This window comes from Quercus lobata, unplaced genomic scaffold, assembly GCF_001633185.2.
Source record: "Quercus lobata isolate SW786 unplaced genomic scaffold, ValleyOak3.0 Primary Assembly Scq3eQI_257, whole genome shotgun sequence".
NCBI classification, from domain to species: Eukaryota; Viridiplantae; Streptophyta; class Magnoliopsida; order Fagales; family Fagaceae; genus Quercus; species Quercus lobata.
The window spans coordinates 1-23,616 of NW_022154832.1; the positions used below are offsets into that span (position 1 = coordinate 1).

The following is a 23,616-nucleotide window of genomic DNA, read 5'->3' on the forward strand; positions in this document are numbered from 1 at the left end:
CCCAGATCTTGGTCCACTTGCATCTGGGCTCTCCACAAAGTGTCCGTTTGCAACACACACACAAAAAAATGGCAAAAATGGCCCATTAGCATTAATTTTTGAAATATTTAGCAACAGAGCACTGTTTCGGAAATAATTAGGGAAATACCACTTTTTCCGAAAACGCCGCTATAGGGCCCGAAAACGTCACTATAGGGCCCGAAAACGTCACTATAGGGCTTAAAAAACGCCACTATAGGGCCGTTATGGGGACTTATAAAAAAAATTTTGCAGGAAAACGCCGCTATAGGGCCCAAAAACGTCACTATAGGGCTTAAAAACGCCACTATAGGGCCCCTTGAAACTGTTATGGGACTTACAAAAAATTTTGCAGAAAAACGCCGCTATAGGGCCCAAAAACGTCACTATAGGACTTAAAAACGTCACTATAGGGCCCCTTGAACCTGTTATGGGACTTATAAAAAAAATTTTCAGGAAAACGCCGCTATAGGCCCGAAAAAGTGGTAGATTGCTATATAGTTCGGAAACAGTGTTTCTGAGCAAATTATTTCCAAAATTGATGGTAATGGGCCATTTTTGCCCCAAGATCTGTGTAAAGATGCGCCCACCTAACCTAACAGGCCCAACCCAAATCCATCAAAGATCTTCACAGCAACTCTTCTTCTTCTTCCTCCACTACGCCACGACCCAAGTCCTTCTCAGTTCTAACAATGGAGAAAGTGGGTTCGAAAGTTAAAATTTCCTGATTTATTATTAGCTCCAGTAAGTGCCCGCACCAGTTAAAGCTACTATCCTCGTTTCCATTCATATAATGAATCTGTTACATTTGTTATTTTATTAATGTAGGGGTTCATACAGCAGAGATGCTTAATCTGTTGTCGATGTTACTGATACCATGAGCCTTCCAAAAAAGCTCGCGCACTCGACGACTCCGAGGTACATACCCTAACTGAACTTGATCAAATTACCGATTGTCCCGAAACCCTAGTAGAAAATTATGAATTTAACATTTTAAATGGTGAATTTAGGACCACATGCTATTAGAAAATGGTGAGTTTGATTGTTTAATCAATATTTTAGCAGTACGTTACTCTGCATTTATTTGCTCTTAACTAGTTGGTAAATAACCGAGGATGACTAATTCTTTGATTTGAGTAGAGGCGACCTTGACTAGTGTGTTGAGGATTCATAGCCTCGCATGAATTTCAGCACTATGGATTGGTGGCTGTTGTTGTAAGCAGCTAAGGTGCAGAAAACGCCTATCAACTACTCGAAACAGAAAATGAAATGTTCCACAGATTATGATGTGTTCTATTTTGTAAAGACGTTCTAATATTGCTACACAGAGATAACTTATATCTAACTTCCTGCATAACTACTTTGACACTTTCAATATCAGACTTTACTTTCTCACCATGAATTCTAGCACCTCGGTCAATCCAAATATGTAAATGATAGCTGCATGAGCAGTCTTGCAGATAACATGCTGCCACTCTCTTCCTTTAACCTTTTTAATGGCTCATACGACCAGCAACAAATTTGCTTATTGAACAAGCAGTTCCTCAAGATTGCTATTCAGATCCTACTAGAAAAACGGCATGCAAAAAGCAAATGGTCACGAGACTCCCGATTTATTGCTGCAAAAAGTACATAGCTTAGTACTCGTTGCCAAGCAGCTAACTAATGCATGCTTAGGAAAAACTTGAGGAAATTGCACAATCTTCCACTAAATAACCTCAACCCTTCTCTCTTATCACTTGCCAGGTGTCCTTACAAGTAAACCAACAGTGAGCCACAGCCAAGCATTGCACCTGATCTTCCTCCCCAATTGGTACTTCAGCCAGCTTAACTTAAAATGCCACCAAGTCATTAGACATAACATGAGGCCAGTTCCAATGACTGTTCAAAATAACACAACATGGTTGACCTTACTCAACGCTTACAGCATCATAAATCACATAAAATCCATAATTTTTGCAAATGGGAGCCATCAGGATGTCTAGCAGCATGCAACAAAACTTTTTCCCCATTCCCACTTTAGGCTTCACCAAATGCCTTACTTCACTCATAAGCTGCAAAACCTTTCTCCACCCACATAAGCAATAACTTGGTATAAAGATATACCCTTATGCAAGTCAAATAAATATCATCACAGCTGCCTTATTTCAACCACATACTTCCTTGCTGGAAGGTTGAAACTCATCCTACAGCAACATATAAGGAGGTTTAAAGATCCAGCATCTTTGGCACTTATAAATCATTTTGTTAATTATGATTTCTTTCCCTTATAAGTGAAATGTTGTTTGGAAAAAAGGATGGGCATAAATTGTTTGGAAATCTCTTCTCTCTCCTCTAATGAGTACTTTGGTGCTAGAAATCATCCATGCAAAGTATCCTACAAGGTCAATTTTAAGGTTGGGCATAATGTGAAAATTCAAAGAGGGGTGATGGTTTTGAGGGTTTTGTAGGACCGGGATTTTGGCTGCAAGAATGAAGCTCTACAATGTGTTTGACAGGGTGGTGCATTTGGTGCAGGTGACATGCTGTGGATAGGTGGATACCTGTGACAGCTATGGAGTTTATGATTTATGATGTAGATAGCCTTTTGAGGGGTGGAGGGTGCCTGTGGTTGGATCATTTTTTCAGCAGAGGTATGGATCTCGATAAGGTATACATTGTTGATTGGAAGATTAGGGTACAAGAAGATGAAGTGTGTCACCAGCAACAAGACTACAAGATTATATGGTGCTTTAGTTTGAATTTGGAAATTACTTATCAAAAAAGTTTGAATTTGGAAATTTATTTCCATGAGTGGAGCTTTTTATGCATTAGGATTATGTGGAATTTATTGGATTATCAATAATTAAAATTTGAGTAAAGAATCAAATTGGTGGGATCCAGCATGTGTTGGTGGGTACTTATAATGTGAGCATTAGCATATATTGACTTCATCTAGGTTTGGTGGTTTACAGTTAGTGGTGGCAGCAGGTGAACATGATTCTTGCCGGCATATTGGGGCTAACTCTTTCGTTCTTTTATTTATTATTTTTTAGTATATACATCTTGACATCTTGTGAGAATTTAAGGAGTATTTACAAGGCATTAAATTCTTTAAGATCATATGGGGCATTTGTTTGTAAAATTTGTTGTGTTGGTTTTGATTTGAGCATGTATTAGAGAGAGAACTGATCAGCTGGTGAAGATAGAAGAGACAAAGAAAAGAAAGAATCCAATATTGTTTTTTAATGTCTTGACAATGGAAGAAACCTCAATAGGGAAAATTGCTACTTTAAAATCATGGGTAAGTAAAGTAAAACTGCCTCGAGTGAGTTATCTCTAATTTTATATATATGTGTGTGTGTGTCCTTTGGGCTATCTGTTTTCCCTTCGCTTTTTTGAAGGTAAATTTCCATATGTTTTGTATGGTGCAAACAATTTAGAAAATTCATTGCGAATTAAAAAAAAAAAACAAAAAATATTAATAGTTTGTAGGACATTTAACTGTAATTTGGTTTAGTATCATAGATTTAATATGTGGGCTTGTGATATCTAAGAATGCTGTTTTTTTAGTACCATAGTTCAGTATCAACCTGACAAATCTGTAGGTATTTATTTAATTGGTAGTTATAATCAGCATTTTATAATCAAATTGCTTCTCTGCTAAAATTTGAGTATCTATAATTGCAATAAGCAATTCAAGCATTTCCCCCTCAAAATTCTTTGACTGAGATATAATTTTTTGGCTACCAACAGGCGTCACATATTAATAACGAGTCTTGAGATTGTTAAATAATGGGGAAAACAGTGTCAAATATTCATTTTTTATTTTGTGCTTTTGTCTTCAAAGCCGCAGCCTTGGAAGAAGACTCACTTTTAGTTAAAATGCATGTAATACAGTGATAGCTATATGTTGTAGTAGTAGTTATTATTTATGATAATGAATTCAACAACTTTTTATCTTAAATTTGGCTTGAAAAGTCATATTCTAGTGTTATGCTTTACCTTTGGCCATATATGCTACCACATATTTTTCTTGGATCTATCTTTTTGTCAGTTCTGGCTTTCCTTTTGCCATTGAAGTATCCTGAACAAAAGAGAAATACTATGTCCACAACATTTCCACAACAAATCCTATGTAGCAAGTTGTTACGGGTTGTTATTAGTGGGGTAGAAAAGTAATTTCAGCGGTAGGTTCAGATTAGAACCAATAACAACTAACCACCTATGAAATGTTGTGAAAATTTTGTGAACGTAACACCTCTCTGAACAAAACCACTCTTTCATGTTATAGTCATGGGTTCTCGGGATATCTCAGCTTTTTCTCCTGAGCTTGTCCCCTTTATTTTTATTGCCCATCACCTTAACATTGTTCATGTTCACCTGCTGTAAAGGGGGTATAGAAGGGGTGGTTCTGCCGTTGGGGTTTGTAGGGAAGGGGTTTAGGCTCCTTTAATTTGCCAGATTGATGGTCTAACATGGCAATATGCACAAGACTTGCTACCAAGTGCGATACCCAAATTGGATGAGTAGTTAAGACAAGAAAAAAAAAGGGCCCAATTATAGTTACTGGAATCTGAAAAATATTGTTGGAAATGGAATGAACAAGACCATGATTTACACTTCATGTGGAAAAACAATGGCATGGTGTTTGGAAATATGAGTTTGTAAACCATTCTAGGAATCAAGACAGAGGAATAGCTTCAGTGCTCACAATTTTGGAAATTTGTTTCTGTGGAAAGCGGAACTTTTTGATAGATATTCTTTAGCCCATCTTGTTCGTCAGTAACCTCTTTCAACAGGGGAAGCATTGAAATTTCTTCCTTGACATCTCTCTTTTCAGCCTTGGACTCAGAATCATCAAGGTAGTGCTGATAGAAATATGAAATAAAGCCCCAAATAGCCAACACCATGGAAATCACCTTTACCCCATCCATTTTTTCATGGAAGAAGATTACGGCTAGAACTGGAATAACAGGCAAACCCAACACACTTATGACATTGGAGAACAGGGGAGACACTTCATGTATCAAGCCTACTGCGCCAATATTGAAAATCTGCCAAGCTTTAGCTGTCCAAATCTAAGTACGGACATAAATAAACTTCCCCAGTTCAAACTTGTCCATCTCTCTCTTTAGATCTTTCCACTCTCCGCTAGCAAAGAGCCCTACCAGTGTAGCACAAGTTGCAACCAGTGACTGATAGATTACCAGTTCCAAAATCACTGTAAATGTTTCTCTTCTTAAAACCTTATGGAAGGAGATCTGTGTAAGGGAAAGCATCAATCCGTATCCAGCAGATGCACCAACAGTGCAAAAGAGTCCAATTTCATAATTCACATTAGAGTTTCCAGTGGGGTTCGTAGAATTGGTTTGAAATACCAGCAGGGCAGAGGAGATGGTGAGAAGGACTAGAGAATTGATTATAAAAGGAGTAAACTTCTGTGAATTTACAAGGAAGGAGAAGAAAGCATTGAAGGTCAACTGAGATGCGCAAATAAGTGCAAAAGTAGATACTGGAAGGTGCAAGAGTCCAACTGAATACATCATGCTGTTTGCTGCTTGAAGAGACATATATCAAGGCAAGGATTAAGGTGGAGGGCTCATTCCTGTTTATACTGTTTGTAGTAGGCTTTTCGGATGGAGAGATGTAGTAGTAAGGAATGATGATTGGGATCCTGCAACTTGCACTAATGTTGCTGTCCATTTGCTCTTTCCACCTTTGTCGTAGTAGAGTCTTTCCAGTAGTATCGCTGCTGACTGGCCAGAGAGGACAGAGTGTAAAGATGGTCATTCGGAGCCACTGCATGAAGGTTCTGGGTTGAGAGATTGATGATTGGTTGGTGGTATTGATATGACCAGTTGAGTTTGCTTCTTCAGCTTCTTGAACTGGTAAGAACATGTGAAGGGATTACTAGAGGAGAAGCATTGCTATATTCTGAATTCCTTTTGAATTTTGATGTGTACTTCTTTCTAATGAATTAGTTTTTCAACAAGCACCATTGTTTAGCAGCATCAATAAACACACTCAATCCATGCTATTAATAGGGTCCTTTTTGTTCTGCAAAATTGAGGGTCTTCCACTTAAGTGGATTGTGCTTTCTTAACTCTTTATGTCTGGTGCTTTTCTGGCTCCCTGATCTTTATCAAAATATACAAAACCAGTGATGTATAAATATACAAAATATAAACTATTTTATTACATTTCATGTTGCTCTGTTCCCATTTTGTTTCTCTCTTTAGTTATTAGTTAGGGATGTGCACCAACTTGACCCAATGCCTTGGGTGGGTTTTTATCGTGTGTTGATAGATTGGGTTTTGTTCTAAAACTTTTTCGATACTTGGTTTGGGTCAAGTTCGGTTTGGCAAAATATTTGACCTAAGTAACTTGAACTAACTCACTAACTAACGCAATTAATAGTTTGAAACATATGTGTATTTTATGTTTATTGTTTTCATTTTATATGGATTTTGGGACTTATTTTATATTTGTTAGTTGGATTTATTTTGGTATTTTGAGACTCTGTTTTGATGAAATTGGAATATTATTCCTAATTGTGTAAATTGAAATCATTCATTTAATAATGGTCTTTGAAATATTTAGTGTAGATCTCATGTGATAATATTTATTAATATTTCAAAAATTTCTATATAATCTTTTTGCTGGGTAACTTATATTATTATTATTATTATTATTATTATCTATATTCACTCCATTGGCATGTATGCACGTGGTGTTTATTCTTATAAACATCAAAGGCAATTAACTTCATAATTTCATTTAATCCCTATAGATTAATAGCGTAAAATCAATTTTTTGTTCAAAGGCAATCCATGACGAGCCAAGTGTTCATTCAGCTATCCTGTTAGCTCTCTTTAGAATCTCCTAGTGATCTCTTTATAAAGTTTCAATGAAAGACAAGAAGATTTTGCATAAGTGAGCAAATTAATTGTATTCTTTGTAACAAATTCCAAGGCTATTTGGTGGATTCTTTGCCACCAGTAACTAAGAAGGAAGCCTAGATTGCACAAGTTTGGCTATTTTTGCAGTCTACTTCTCCTCCGATGCCAAATCTAGCCTCTGATGTTTAAGGAGAATATTTTCATTGTTATTTTTCTATAATTTCATAAAGAAACAATTACCTTGGATCTTGATTTTAAAGCTTTTCAAAAAAAAATTTAAAATGTTAATTAAATATACACAATATTTTTATACAGTAGTAAATTTATTGCTAAGTTTTTGTTTCTCATGGCTTCCAAATGCTAGTTAATTTACTACACCTTTCTCCTAAATGACATATCTCTCAACAGTGTTTCCCTCATGTTTCAAGACATCTAAAACTGGATGGTTCTTTTTTTTAGAGAAATGTTATTCGTTTAAAATCATGATTGTGCTTGTAGGGGAGCATTAGTGAAAATGTACTTTTAAGGGGATCTGGACTCTTACTTGGGACAGACCAAATGGAAGTTTTACACTTTTTTAGGCCCCAATTTAGGTGGACAATTTCTCAAATATCATTATGAAGATGGGAATTGTACTTATCTTTGGCAGGCTAGTTGGCATCTTGGTCCTCTGTTGCTTAAATATGTACCTCGGATCAGCAATGATAGTCAGTACTGTGAATGGAAAGGTCTCATCAGCTCACAATGGAGGAAACTAAAGTTGGCAGCTAGCAGGGTTTGTGGCTTTGGTTCATATTCAGGGCAAGTGTTTTGAGGCAAACCTTGATCAAAATGTAGCAGAAAATGTCAATTGAGAACTACAAAATCAGGAAAATTTGAATGTGGGGGACATCATGGAATGCTATTAGATTTATTCCACCCAAAGTTTTAGCTGTTCTAGCTTACCAACTATTCTAACTAATAGACTTTGTTCCATTTCTTCAATACGAAAGGCATAATGTGCTAAAGTTCTTGCCCCACTGTTGGCCCTTTTTGAGATTAATTGCCATTGCCATTGCCATTGCAAATTCGTGAACAGCATGGCACATCCTCTGCCCTCTTCCAACGAGTTTCCAAAAGATGAAAGACATGGTGATCTTGAGAGCATATGGCATTGGCGTGACTCTGAATATGACCTTCGGCAATTATCACTCTTAATCCCATCGTAGCAGTCCATCTCAACCCCATAACCAATGCCGCGGCAAGAGCTTCAGTCTCAGAGTTTGTTGCTCTTTTCTTGGTACTCGAAGTCTTCTCTGATGCAAATTTTCCATGGTTGGTAATGAGTAAGTACAAGCTCAACATAACAAATGTTTGCACTCATTGGGAATGTTCAGTTTCCATAGGACTCTTCACCCAAATAACTCGGTGCTCAGAAGAAGATAAATTTTCCACAAGCACAACCAATATATTTATTTACCCTATCTCTTGTATCAAAGAGTTGTTGTAAAAGTGAGACCATTCCACCAACGAGTATCATGGTCCAAATAAATCTCGAACCACCACAATTTGTTCAGCACTATGACGTGTTGTTTCTTGAACATTTGTATTGTATAGTTTTGTATTTATGGTGCACACGTGATATGCTAAAAGGTTTATTCAATGTCAATACTATTGAATTGTAGTTAAACTGGATGCCTAGGAGGTCTGGTTGTACTGCTCATTCTCTTCTTCAGAAAGTATTAAGATAAGCATTTCATTTTCAACCAAGTAAATTAGAGAAACAACACCCATTTAAAAAAATTAACAGCTATTTCTACCAGACCCTTGCAAATTACCTAAGGTTTCTTAAAACGAAGAAGAGCTCCACCAAATCCATCTGTAATTTAGGAAAACCACAATCAAAATCTTTAAATTTAATTAAGAGTATATAAATCAATTTAAACCAAAACAACTAATATAAAAGGTCAAAGATACCTATACTACTCCATGTATAATAAACTGATTGACACTATCAAAATTCTTGTAGCTCAACACTATCAAATGTCCATTTTGGGAAATTAAAGTTCATTATCAACAATTCATGGTGTGGTAGACATATTGGGACAAGTAGCACAATCCTAGGACTTTGCCATGACACCACCTCCGCTTTGCCTAATTATTGAAAAGATACTCTACATTGATGAAACTAGTTTACCATACCTTGCCATGACACCACCTCCGTTATTGCTATTTAAAAAGAAAAATTGATACATTCCAATAGGTGATCTTAGTGTTCTTAAAAAAAAAAAAAATGGTGTGGAAAATTAGGTACTATAAGAAGCAATTTTCTAAATTGAAAAGTTCTGCACAGCGTAAAGGGGATTTTAAAGACTCTGGATAAATAAAAAAAACGAAATCTCTAAAACTCTTTTTTAAGACTTTATAGATTCAAAGTCTTTGGATTTTATATTTGTAATTTTTTTTTTTAAAAAGGTATATAAATTGAATTATCATTATTTGAACAATCATGAGTTCAAAATTATCAATTTGTATTTTGATTTTGATCACAATGGTGGTAGCGTAGGTGTAGCAACCCCATTATGTTTAGGAGACATTTGATCTAATTTGGGTTTTCAAATAAGAGACTCTAAATTTTGGTTATTTTTCTTTGAATCTTATGAGTCTTTAAACTAAATATTATTAAAATTTGAGTTTATGAGTGTTATGTCCACAATGTCAAATAATTTAGGTGATTGAGAAGAGAGGGAGAATTCAGTACCCAAAGCACTGTCTCTCTTTGTTCAATTATTTTTGGGTAAATTACAACTTACCCATATTTTTTGATGAATGTACAACTTACCCATATATAGTTTGATTGAAATTTAAGTTGCATATTTACTTAAATTAAATATAAACGGTGACGTTTTGTTATACTGAAGGATCTTTTAAGTTGACACTGGACGACATCGTTTTAAGCTGCCTGTCTTCTTATTCAGAACTACTCATTAGCTTCCACTCTTCCGTAACTCACCTCTATACTTCCAAGTCCTTCTCAGTTCTAACAATGGAGAAAGTGGGTTCGAAAGTTACAATTTACTCTGGTCGTGGAAAACCTGAAACCTCTTATTATTAGCTCCAGTAAGTACCCTCACCACTTAAAGCTACTGTTACATTTGTTATTTGCATGTATGTACATCTTGACATCTTGTGAGAACTTTCAGGAGTATTTACAAGGCATTAAATTACTTAAGACCATATGGGTCATTTCATTTGTTTGTAAAATTTGTTGTGTTGATTTTGATTTGAGCATGTATTAGAGAGAGAGAGAACTGATCAGCAATATCGTTTTTTAATGTCCTGACAATGGAAGATACCTCAATAGGTAAGCAATTCAACTGTAATGTGGTTCAGCATCATAGATCCAATATGTGATATCTGAAAATGCTGTTTTTTTTCGTACCATAGTTCTGTATCAACCTGTCAAATCTGTGGGTATTTTTTTTAGTTGGTAGTTATAATCAGCATTTTATAGTCAAATTGCTTCTTTGCCAAAATTTGAGTATCTGTAATTGCAATAAACAATTCAAACATTTCCCTTTCAAAATTCTTTGACTGGGGCATAATTTATTGGCTACCAACAGGCTTCACATATTAATAACAAGTCTTAAGATTGTTAAATAATGGGGAAACCAGTGTCAATCTTTTTTTTTTTTTTTGGGCATGTAACACAGTGATAGCTATATGTTGTTGTAGTTATTATTTTTGATGAAGAATTCAACAAATTTTTATCCAAAATTTGGCTTGAAAATTCATATTCTAGTGTTATGCTTTACCTTTGGCCATATATGCCACCACATATTTTGCATTGGTTATATCTCATTTGTCAGTTCTGGCTTTCCTTTTGCCCTTGAAGGACCCTGAACAGAATCTCTCTTTCATGTTGTATTCATGGGTTCTCAGGACATCTCAGCTATTTCTCCTGAGCTTGCCCCCTTTATTTTTATTGCCCATCATCTTGACCCTGTTCATGTTCACCTACTGTAAAGGGGGTATAGAAGGGGGGTGGTTTCGCTGTTGGGGTTTGTGGGGGAGGGGTATAGGCCCCTTTAATTTGCCAGATTGATGGTCTAACATGGCAATATGCACAAGACTTGCTACCAAGTGCGATACCCAAATTGGATGAGTAGTTTAGACAAAATAAAAAGGGCCTAATTATAGTTACTGGAATCTGAAAATATTGTTGGAAATGGAATGAACAAGACCATGATTTACACTTCATGTGGAGAAACAATGGCAAGGGGTTTACCTACAAGTTTGGAAATATGAGTTTGTAAACCATTCTAGGAATCAAGACAAAGGAATAGCTTCAATGCTCATAAAATTTGTTTCTGTGGAAAGTGGAATTTTTTGATAAATATTCTTTAGCCCATCTTGTTTGTCGGTAACCTCTTTCAATAGGGGATGCATTGAAATTTCTTCCTTGACATCTCTCTTTTCAGCCTTGCCTCAGAATCATCAAGGTAGTGTTGATAGAAATATGAAATAAAGCCTTAAATAGCCAACACCATGGAAATTGCCTTTACCGCATCCATTTTGTCATGAAAGAAGATTACGGCTAGAACTGGAATAACAGGCAAACCCAACACACTTATGACATTGGAGAACAGGGAAGACACTTCATGTATCAAGCCTACTGCACCGATATTGAAAATCTGCCAAGCTATAGCTGTCCAAATCAAAGTACTGACATAAATAAACTTCCCCAGTTCAAACTCGTCCATCTCTCTCTTTAGACCTTTCCACTCTCCACTAGCAAAGAGCCCCACCAGTGTAGCACAAGTTGCTACCAGTGACTGATAGATTATCATTTCCAAAATCACTGTAAATGTTTCCCTTCTTAAAATCTTATGGAAGGAGAGCTCTGTAAGGGAAAGCATCAATCCGAATCCAGCAGATGCACCAACAGTGCAAAAGAGTCCAATTTCATAAATCACATTAGAGTTTCCGGTGGGGTTCATAGAATTGGTTTGAAATACCAGCAGGGCGGAGGAGATGGTGAGAAGGACTAGAGAATTGATTATAAAAGGAGTAAACTTCTGGGAGTTTATAAGGAAGGAGAAGAAAGCATTGAAGGTCAACTGGGATGCGCAAATAAGTGCAAAAGTAGATACTGGAAGGTGCAAGAGCCCAACTGAATACATCATGCTGTTTGCTGCCTGAAGTACACCTAAAGAGACATATATCAAAGCAATGATTAAGGTGGAGGGCTCATGCCTGTGGATACTATTTTTAGTAGGATTTTCTGGTGGAGAGATGTAGTAGTAAGGAATGATGATTGGGAATCCTGCAACTTGCACTAGTGTTGCTGTCCATTTGCTCTTTCCACCTTTGTCATAGTAGAATCTTCCCAAGAGTATAGCTGCTGACTGGCCAGAGAGGACAAAGAGTGCAAAGATGGTCATTTGGAGCCATTGCATAAAGGTTCTGGGTTGAGAGATTGTTGATTGGTTGGTGGCATTGATATGAACAGGTGAGTTTGCTTCTTCAGCTTCTTGAACTGGTAAGAACATGTAAAGGGATTACTAGAGGAGAAACTTTGCTATCTTATAAACTCCTTTTTAATTTTGATGTGTATTGCTTTCTAACTAATTAGTTTGTCAACAAGCATTATTGTTTAGCAGCATCAATAAACACACTCAATCTATGCTATTAATAGGGTCCTTTTTATTCTGAAAAATTGAGGGTCTTCCACTGAAGTGTATTGTGCCTTCTTTGTTAACTCTTTATGTTTTGTACTTTTCTGGCTCCCTGATCTTTATCAAAAGATTCAAAACTAGCGATGTATAATGTACAAAATATAAACTATTTTATAACATTTCATGTTGCTCTATTCCCAATTTATTGCTCTCTCTAGTTATTAGTTAGGGATGTGTATCAACTCAACTCAACTCAATGCCTTGGGTGGGTTTTTTTTCGTGTGTTGATAGATTGGGTTGTGTTCTAAAACTTTTTCAAAACTTGGTTTGGGTCAGGTTTGGTTTGGCAAAATATTTGACCCAAGTGACTTGGCCAAACTCATGCAATTAATAGTTTATAAAACATATTTGTATTTTAAGTTCATTTTTTTTAATTCATTTGGATTTAGGGACTTATTTTATATATGTCAATTGAATTTATATTGGTATTTGAGACTTAGGTTTAATAAAATTGAAATATTATTCCTAATTGTTTAATTGAAATCATTTATATAATAATGGTCTTAGATAATTCAACGAAAACATTTTTTTTGTATGTTTATTAGGTATAACAAAATGAGTCCAACCCAACTCAATCCCTATGGTCAAATTGGTTTGGTTTTTAGAATTGTCCTGAGTTGAGTTGAGTTAGATATTTCTCAAATTGAGAAAGTAGAATTAGATTGAAAAATACTCAAAACCCAGCCCACCCATGCACAGCCCCCCTAATTATATGTGCTTTAACTAAGAAGCATGAAGCATGAGTAGGGCTTGTGAAAGAAATGCTGATTTTGAAGCAATAGGGTACTAATTATTAATTACTAAACTACTAATAATAAGTGTCTACATCTATACGTAGAGTGAATATTCAAACTAAAATTGAGTAAATATTACTTCGAAATTTCTACGTTAGTAAAGGAACACATTAGTAAATACCTTTTACGAAAAAAATTATCTGATGATTTTTTTCTCTTGATCTACAACTCCCCAATAACTATTTTTACTTTTTTATTATTAATTTTTTGGTATAGTTTATGTTACTTAAAAATTTGATAATTTGCATCTTGAATGCCAATATGATTGTGAGACCGTCCTAGTAAGCATTGTGTTTCTAGAATGTAATTCAAAACTCCCCAGATGAGCTATGGCAGCAGGATTGTGTCATCAGTTCATCACATAGAGTACACTTACTAATGCCTTTCCTACTGTTGAGACTAGAGAGTTTGCACTTCCTGTATAAATTATTTCTTAACAGGTAATGACTATCATACACGGTGTGTACGTATATACCATGCGACAAAGGCTGAAATTGTGTTTAAAAATTTAAAAATTGTATTTTACATTTCACGATCTCAATGGAGTGTCTATGGCTGTGTGTGATAAGCTGTGTGCAACAAAATTAACCGTTACTTACATTGTGAGTTGATTAATGTGTTACAATGCTATACTGCTATACAGTTTTCATTCATATCCATCAACTGCTATACTTCATATTTCAAACTAAGAGAGATCTACGAAAAGCTTTTGCACTAAAACGATTTTAATATTTCTTCCTTATAATTTGGAGGGGAACAAAAACAGAAGGGAAAAAAAGGGAAGAATATACAGATGGACTGGAATATTTAGCAAAAAGAACAAAAAAGAAAGAAGAATATACAGGCTAGCTGCATTTCTTCTAAAATCTTTGGATACAGGAATTTGACTTACCCGTGACTTGGAGTTGCAGATTTTGAGCTTGCCCCATGTTGGAGGTGAAGAGAGAGAGAGAGAGAGTGAGAGAGAGAGCCTGGCCTATATGCACAATTAAATTGAAGCATGTACTTGAACTGCATGCAATTTATGGCTGTAATGGTTGTCCAACTCCAGTGATGTTAGGTCTTATTCCATAATTAACACGTTATTGCATCATTTTAAACATTTATAGCTTCTCAACAATTGCAAAATAATATGGGCTCAATCACAATCATGATCCAATATCATGATAGATGTGGTTTATTTCGATGATTTATATTTCTTGGTATGAGTTTTTAAGTTGTATGGATTTCATTTTATTTTACTTTTTTTAGGTAATATGATGAATATCATTAAACCATGTTGGGATTTTGGCAAAATTATACCATTTTGCAGTGACTTTTTTGTAAGTAAATCATCAATGCAATTACCCAATTTTGCTTAAAAATTTATAGTTTGCTTGATTTGCTTCAATTACAGGACTTCATGAGAATTAACTTACCCTAGAACTCCCATGATCTATTTAGACAGGCACGTGTTGTTGAAGATCTTAAGCTTTTTAAATGTGGGAAAAGAAATTTGAGAGTGAGAGAGAATTTATACACTTGAAAATGTAGCTGGTACATGGATTGCATCTTAAGCTTATTAAATGTGGGAAAAGAAATTTGAGAGCGAGAGAGAATTTATACACTTGAAAATGTAGCTGGTACATGGATTGCATGGTGGGTGATGGGTTTCCAGTACCTATAATAGTATAATGTGCAGTCTTATTCCTTAACTAACACCTTATTGCACATTTAAAACATTCTCTTACCAATATTATTTGAAATGGTTATATCATATGAATGGTGTCACCATATCATTTGAATCATGTTTTATTTTTTTTAATTTTTAATATAGTTATAATAAGTGGGTAGGGGAATTTGTATCCTAATTCTCCTTATTAATAAATTAGATTAGATAATACCACTAAACTAAAAAGTGAATAATTATGCAATAAATAAGGAAGAAGATTGAGAGATATGGTAGAGATAAATCTTAACCAGTTTTGCTTGACTAATACTACTTAGCCATTCCATACAAGTAGAAAGATTCGAAAATCTTCTTTTGTAGAAAATTAGCCTTACATTGATCTAAGCCTATCTTATGCATTCATTATTGTAGTCTAAGCAAATCTTATTCATGATCCATTAACCTCCTGTAGTGAGGAGGTATTGGAAGCTTCATTTGCATTTCTATCTTCATGCTGCTTGGACTTGAGATCATCAAGGTACTGCTGATAGACATACGAAACAAAACCCCAAATAGCCAAAACCATGGAGATCACCTTTATTCCACCAATTTTGTCATGGAAAAAGATCGCAGCTAGAACCGGTACAATAGGCAAACCCAAAACACTTATGGCATTGGAGAATAAGGAAGACACCTCAAAAATCAAACCTACACAACCTATAGCAGAAACCTCCCACATTATAGCTGTCCAAACCAAAGTCATGATATAGGATACTTTTCCTAGTTCAAACTCATCCATCTGTGTTTTTAAACCTTTCCAATCTCCACTAGCAAAAAGTCCCACCAACGCACCTAAGGTTGCAACTAGAGACTGATAGATTATCATGTCCATGACCGCTGTAAATGTCTCCTTTTTAAAAACCTTTTTGAAGGCAACCTGTGTAAGTGAAAGCACCCAACCATGTCCAGCAGATGCACAGATAGTGCATATTAAGCCAATTACATACTTTTTTTTAGAAACTTTGGAGGAGTCTGAAGAAGGGTCTGTTTCAAAAACTAGGAGGATGGACGATATAGTGAGAAGGACTAGAGAATTGACTATCAAAGGAGTGAACTTTTGTGAGTTAAGGATGGAGGAGAAAAAAGCATTGAAGGCCAACTGTGATGCACAAATGAGAGAGAAAGTAGACACAGGAAGGTACATTAGCCCAGTTGAGTACAAGAAGCAATTTGCAACAACAAGTAGACCAAGTGATACATAAACTGATACATGTACCAAGGTGGATGGTGGTTTAGAGAAGATAGTGGTGGCAGTACTGTTTGTTTTGAGATTTTTGAGTGATGGGATGAAATAGTAGGGAAGAAGGAGAGGGAAGCCTATGAGTTGCACAACCACTCCCAACCATTTGCTCTTACCACCTTTGTCATAATATAATCTTCCCAAGAGTAATGCTATTGACTGGCCAGAGAGGAGAAAGAGTGTGTACATGCTTATTCGGAGCCACCATCCATAATTTCTAGGCTGAGTGATTGTTGATTGGCTGGTGACATTTATATGCTCTGTTGTTGAGTTTGCTTCTTTCGCTTCAAGCGGAGCTGCTAAGATCACATTGAAAGGACAATTATAGTTGGAAAAAGCTATCTTTGTGAGTTTAGCAAGGGTTAAAAAAAGTTATCTTTTTTATTATTATTTATTTTTAGTTTATTTTGGTAAGCCACATAATAAAAAAAAAAAAAAAATGATCCTTTCTTCTAAAAGATAGCATATGGAATTATAATTATATGTGTACGAAAGCCCTTTCACATAGAGGTGAGATTCATCATTATATAAAATAGAAATTACACGATATCTTTTTTCTTTTTCTAGAGTACTGCAATAAATAAATAATCTCCAAAACGATCCCAACGCACAAATTAATTGGCATAATATCAAGATGTTCTTATATTTTTCAATTAATTTTGTGCGGGGTAAAACTTATATACAAAATATCTTAAGTGTAGTACACTAGGTTTTCTAATTGAATTTAAACACTTGGTTATATATATATATATATATATATATATATAATTTAATACCCCTAAAAAATATAACACTATTTATGTCTTATTGGTCAAAATAACTAAATGTTTGAATTTAATTGGAGAATCTAATGTAGTGTATCTAATTTTACAATTTTGTGTATGATCTGGTTCTTGAAAAGGTCTTTCATTCAAGCTTTAATAAAACACTTTATTTTTTCTAACCAGAAAAGAAATGACATACGGTTCTTGATTTCCCTTTCTAATTTTTTTCTTCTTCTTAATAATGGTTAGAGAGTAGAGGTCTTATATGCATATAATAAGTTTCAAGCCACGGATGCCCAGCTGCCCACAGCAGGCATGGAACCAATATATCATCTTTGTGGGCCTAGAGGCTAGAGTACGATTATTTTTTTCAACGTTTAATAATGAAAGTTATACGAATAATATTACGTTATCATATCCTATATGGCACTTAATTCCAAATCTAAAAAACATAAAATGTTAGGGAAAAAGAATTTGAAAAGCCAATATATAAATATATATATATATATAATTTTGAGAATAAAAAAAAAATTGATAAATTGATGACTTATATGACAAGAGAAAAAGATTATTTCTTTGAGAAAATGCAAAAACCAATCATTTTGATACAAAAATAGTGCATTCAATTAGGCTTTATCGAAAATACTTAATATTATATTTTACTCACCGGATAATTTTTTACATTATAATTTGTTATCTGCTCTCTTTATAATATCAAGATCCAAACATACAAACATATATAGTTATAATTTTCATTCTTATAACTAAATTTAGTAATTCAACTAGGAAAAAAAAAAAACAATATATGTATTTTCAAACCCAAAGTTTTAGCATTTTGTAGTCAAGAAAACAAAATTATTCATAATAGTGATCCAAATAAAATTTTCTTTTTAAAATTAATTTGGGAGAGAAAGAGCGAAGACATATGGGGGTGAGAGCCCTTGTCTCAATCAGTATCGCAGGTAGATTGAAAGACCTAGAGGAACTGGTAGTCTATTAACAAGTTAGCAACACTTTAATTAAGTTAATTGAAGGATTCAATATTGTAGCACCACATATATTTAGGTATCTATTAACTAAAAAGGTCTTTTAAGTTTTAACCTATCCAAAAAAAATGAAAAAATTAAAAGAGACTTAAAAGGTGTATCGTAAAATAGGTGTTTTACGCGAGCTAATCCAGACCTAACAGGTCAGCAAAATATTAAAAAAATACTTTCTCTCTTCCTATCTCTCCTCTTCCCATCCCCCTCACTTTTCCAGAGGCCTGAAGCAATTGATGGAGCAGTTTCAACTAGCAATTTTACTTCAATCTTGCAATACCCAAGCCACAAAGAACAACATAGACAACAATATTACTAAAAAAAAAAACTCAAAACCACAATATAAAGCAATTTCACTTCACAGACCTTGCAACATAAAACCTTCAAATGCGTATTTGAATAAAGATAAAAAATTAATTTAAAAAAAAGATAAAAGAAAAAAGTAACCTGTGAATCTTGAACTAAAGAAGAAAAAAAAGGGAACTAAGAAAAAGGACGAAGAAGGACTAGGTGCTGTGATGAGAGGCGTGAGAGATAAACTAAATCCAACGGAAAACCCATATGAAAAATCCAACAAAATCCACATGAAAAACCCAATGGAAATCAGTCAAATCTGCCGCTGTTGCTGCCACCGGATCTACCTTGCTGCCGCCGCCGCATCTGCCTTGCTGCCATCGCTAGATCCAACCCAAATGGACTTAGATTGACATGGGTTTGTGTTGAAGTGAAGTTTTTTGGTTTGTTTATGGAGTTTTCTGGTATATTAATGGAGTTTTCCGGTGAAGAAAGGGGCAAAAGAAGAAAACTTGACCGGTGAAGAAAGATGAGAAAAATAAGAATAGAAAGAAAATTCACCGTGTGAGAGAGAGAGAATAGTGTTCAATTACAGAAATGTGATTTTTCTATTACAGAAATGTGATTTTTCCTGATAGAATTCCATCAATATAAGAGAAAATAACCATATATTGTTCTTTAAGACATAAGGATTTCTTCAAAGGTGATGTATCATGTTCAAGTTCAACTATTTTATTGTTGGATAGATCTTAAAATATCTATTAGTTACTATCATAGCAGAAGTAAGTTCAGAATTACAGAAACTAACTTCTCTACCAAAATCAAACTAAATCTCTCTCTATCTCTGGTAACTTTGACTATTGAAAGGTCAAGTGTTTTGTAGTTTAATTAACACCTCCCCATACACAAAGTACTTCGTGGTTTAGAGAGAAAAGAGTTAAAACCGTAGAATTAACAGCATTTTGTAACTATTTTTAAAAAAATAAAATAAAAAACTTCTAAAAGACTGAAAAAAATTAAACTTCTTGCACTTTGGTAATAAATTTATGAAAATATGACTTACTCATGATATGGAGCTGGAGTTCTTGAGCTTCTTTCATGTCGAAGTTGAATGAGTTCAAAGATGTTTTAGAGAGATAGAGAGGGAGAGAGAGTGTGTGTACACAATAAGTGAATCATGTACATTTATAACTTTATAACTTCTATTCTGACGGTAAATGGGCTTCGCAGACCAATAAACAATTTTGTTGCTTTATGGTGACCATTTCTTCTTATCATTTGACAAATATTAGGGGAAAGCCAAGTGCATACAAATCATTGGAGCAAAGCGGTGAGGATATATTTGAAAATATTATTTTTTATTTATAAACAACATAATGAGCTACAATAAACAACAACCATCACTACCAAAATAATAAAATAATATATATTTTAATAAAATATTAGATTTGCTCCACTGATGCTGCCCATTTTTGCTACATTTTGATGGTAAATTTATCATTTTAGCAAAATGCTTGCACCAATACAAATGCTCTCTGGGTAGTTATTTAACTAGATTTCATAAGGATCACATTGGTTAATTATTTGCAAAGGCTAGCTCAAGGCTCAGCCAATTTCTATAGGGTTGGTGAGAATATTCAAAGCAAAAAGATATTAAAAAAAAAAAAAAAAAAACTTTTATGGGATAGCAATACCTGCTTTGTCTCTATTTCGTAGCAATAGTTGTCTGGTGGGTTCCACGTCAAGGTGGCTGTATGGATTTTCAGCAGGACGGCTTGATGTATTTGGGAGCCTAAAGTGAAAATTGATTATCTTATTTTAGATGTAAAATTTATACTAATTAATATGAATTACGTAGAATTTTTTCTTTTTTTTTAGAAGTTTTATAAATAGAAAAAGTTTGACAAAATTTTTCATACTTGTTGTGGCAGATTGATAGTGGTAAGTAAAAAACGGTGTTAGTGGAAGCCTTAGACGAGAACTAGTAAAAGTTTGCAAACTCAACTCTTATTATTATTATTTTTTTTTTAGAAGTGCAACATTCACAATATTTTTTATAACAAATCTTAGGTTTTAGGTTGTTTTTTGTTTTCTATTTGAAAATATCACTATAATTATTATTTTTTGTTATCAATAACAACCTACTACTTAACATTAGTTATAAAAATGTTGTGAAAAATATTGTGGACTTTTCTCTCTCTTTTATTTGTTTTTTATCTGGTAAAAATATATTATTTTATTTATTGATTAAAAATAATCCTATTAGTTAAAATTTAGGGGCCTGTTAAAGATCAGAAATGAAAAACAGAGCATCACAATCAAGCAGAAAATATCAAAGAAACTATGAGAATCTTCAACAATGAAGAGAGAAAATTTTCTGAATGAGAGAGAGATTTTATTGCTCTGAATTGTGATTACAAAGAATGAATTGAACTACAAAGTATACCTTTACATTTATACTACAAATCACTACTGTACCAGAAAAATAAAAGAGCGGGAAAACTAACAACCTCCTCTAACTACCTGTAACAACTTCCCAAATTCCACTCCTCCAATAACCTTAAGCCATCTGTCTACTAACAGCTCCACAGATACCCCATGTGCATCTCTCGTGCTTAACTTACTCCTTTTAATGCTACAAGTAGCTTTCTCAGTAATATACTGATGCTATTGTTGCTACTGTCGTTTAATCCCCTTTTCTTCTTTTGTTCTTTAGTTCTTCTTGCACGAGTCAATCTTCCTTTATTCATCACTGCTTCAGGTTTACTCTTTTGTTTGATCTTCTTAACATTTTTTTTATTTGAGGCCTTAAGCGACTGCATTTTTTTCTCTAACATTCAGCCGGCACTGATTTTCAGAGTATATTGGCTGGAGGAATATTATATCAGCTGCCAGCTACAGTTGCATCCAATCTTTTAGGGTTTTGAGTTTTGACAATTGCTGTAGAAACTCTGGTGCTGTAGTGGCACTTGATTATCGAAATATCATCAGCTGTTGTTCTTTCTTGTGCCTGTTTCTCTTAATCGACGAAGGGAATTCAGTTCTTAATTTCATGAATGTGCATGGTTTGTAAGTGGATTTATGTGCATAATGTGATCTCAAAGTGCAAATATATCCATGCGGACCATGCCTACATATAGTTCTACTAACAAAACAAAACCTATGACAGCTTTTTCATTCCCTAAATGTCACGCACAAAATTCTTACATGCATTTTCTTTTTTCTTTACTTTTTTTTTTTTGGGTTTGTGTATTGAGAACTTTAAAACTCTGTTAATAAGGCACGCAAAAGTATAATTTAACCATGTGATTATTAAATACCGTTTATCAAGCTATATAATTTTTTATTTCTTACATTTGATTACTCTTTTTGTGTTGTTAAATTCATAGAATTTTTTATGGATGGCTATGCTTTTCCTGATTTAGAGTTAGGCTTGAACCCAGTTCCTCTACTGTACTGGATGCTACTACTTCACTGACATGGGTCTCAATCATAAGTAGCTGTCTTTTGAAAAGGGTATTTGGAATGACAAATTTTTGTTTTTTTTTTTTTGTTTTTATCAATGTTTAAGCATGATTGTTGTTAAAATAGATGGCAAGTAAATTAAAAGGTTGAGAGAGAGAGAGAGAGAGAGAGAGAGAGAGAGAGAGAGAGAGAGAGAGAGAGAGAGAGAGAGAGAGAGAGAGAGAGAGAGAGAGAGAGAGAGAGGATTTGCGTGGTTTTGTGGCTTATGCCTGATGGCCAACGATCACAATGTAAAGCTCTTAGTGGCTACATTTTCTATTTTAAAAATAAAAATTGATACATTCCAATAGGCGATCTTAATGTTCTTAAAAAAAAAAAAAAAATGGTGTGGGAAATTAGGTACTATAAAAAACAATTTTCTAAATTGAAAAGTTCTATATAGCGCAAAGGAGACTTCAAAGACTATGGAGAAAAAAAAATGAAATTTCCAAAACTCTCCTAAGACTTTACAAGTACAAAGTTTTTGGATTTTATATTTGTAATTTTCAAAACAAAAAGGTATATAAATTGAATTATCATTATTTGAACAATCATAAGTTTAGAATTATCAATTTTTATTTTGATCACAATGTTGGCAGTGTAGGCGTAGCAACCCCATTCTGTTTAGGAGACATTTGATCTAATTTGGGTTTTCAAACAAGAGATTTGGACCACATAAACTAGCATCTATAATAGAGTATCTTTTCAAAATGAACAGCTGCTTACCTCTTCGAAAACCAGGTGAGAACCAAAATCATCACAAGCTCCACGCAAGGAATATAAAAATTCCTTTGTTGCACTATATATGCCACCTTCACCCTGGATAGGTTCAACAAATACAGTAGCAATATTTCCACACTGAATCAGTTCCGTTGCAGCTTGTATATTACCATACTCCAAGAATGTGAGTCCAGGCATGACGGGCTCAAAGGGTGACCGGTAATGCTCTTTGCTTGTAAAAGCAACGGCCTCCATAGTTCTCCCATGGAAGCTATTTGTAAAAGAAATGAACTGTGTTGCTAGCTGTTTCTCATCAGGATGTGAAAATCTTTGAAACTTTCTTGCAAATTTGATAGCAGCTTCGTTAGCTTCTGTCCCTCAGTTTGAGAAAAAGACACGATTAGCGAAAGAACAAGCCACAAGGCGTTTTACAAGCTCCACCTATAGTAACAAGACATTGCTTTATGGTGAGCAAATTTTGTTGAAGTACTTAAGTAGCTAATGCAAATACAATCACAATAGGCCAATTTTTGTGATTGGCAGATGTTCTATTTGCAATGAACAACATTAGGATATCTTTCTGCTCATATTCACGTTTCATTTCCCCCTCATTTTTTTTTTTTTTTTAACATAATTCATTTGGGGTCTTTGTGGCTTCATTGGTCAGTAGGAAAAACTTAAAAACTTCACAATATGATTTTGACCTGTTAATAAGTACCACTTGAGATTGAAAAGTGAGACTTTTCACTGGTAATAGTTACAATTTGGCCCAGTTTTTTGGTGTTTGGTGTGGTAGACATATTGAGACAAGTAGCACAATCCTAGGACTTTGCCATGACACCACCTCTGCTTTGCCTAATTATTGAAAAGATCCTCTACATTGATGAAACTAGTTTACCATACCTTGCCAAGACATCACCTCCGTTACTGCTATTT

General features: G+C 34.4%; 2 protein-coding genes, 1 long non-coding RNA gene and 1 pseudogene across 5 annotated transcripts; 1 reads left to right on the forward strand and 3 right to left on the reverse strand.

Moving 5' to 3' along the window:
• The first annotated feature begins 626 nt into the window (after positions 1 to 626).
• LOC115973466 lies at positions 627 to 10,984 on the forward strand. Of its 2 annotated transcripts, none has more exons than XR_004087720.1 (3): positions 627 to 762; positions 847 to 936; positions 9,800 to 10,984. It is a non-coding gene; the product is annotated as an uncharacterized LOC115973466 (long non-coding RNA). The 2 variants fall into 2 exon arrangements; XR_004087721.1 differs by lacking the exon at positions 9,800 to 10,984 and adding an exon at positions 7,398 to 8,568.
• LOC115973461 lies at positions 943 to 6,634 on the reverse strand (annotated as a pseudogene).
• Positions 10,985 to 11,078: 94 nt separating the features above from the next.
• Positions 11,079 to 14,394, reverse strand: LOC115973465 (probable purine permease 10). The gene is made up of 2 exons (XM_031093730.1): positions 14,303 to 14,394; positions 11,079 to 12,417 (listed from the first exon to the last, which is right to left on the reverse strand). Exons 1-2 carry the CDS (start codon positions 14,337 to 14,339, stop codon positions 11,411 to 11,413), a joined length of 1,044 nt encoding a protein of 347 aa, XP_030949590.1. The 5' UTR covers positions 14,340 to 14,394; the 3' UTR covers positions 11,079 to 11,410.
• A 937-nt stretch (positions 14,395 to 15,331) lies between these two features.
• LOC115973462 (probable purine permease 10) lies at positions 15,332 to 19,668 on the reverse strand. Of its 2 annotated transcripts, none has more exons than XM_031093729.1 (2): positions 19,520 to 19,668; positions 15,332 to 16,654 (listed from the first exon to the last, which is right to left on the reverse strand). In XM_031093729.1, the coding sequence occupies exons 1-2, from the start codon at positions 19,554 to 19,556 to the stop codon at positions 15,507 to 15,509; spliced, it is 1,185 nt and encodes a 394-aa protein (XP_030949589.1). In that variant the 5' UTR covers positions 19,557 to 19,668; the 3' UTR covers positions 15,332 to 15,506. The 2 variants fall into 2 exon arrangements, with proteins under 2 accessions (XP_030949589.1, XP_030949588.1); XM_031093728.1 differs by having other exon boundaries at positions 15,332 to 16,657.
• Positions 19,669 to 23,616: the final 3,948 nt, after the last annotated feature.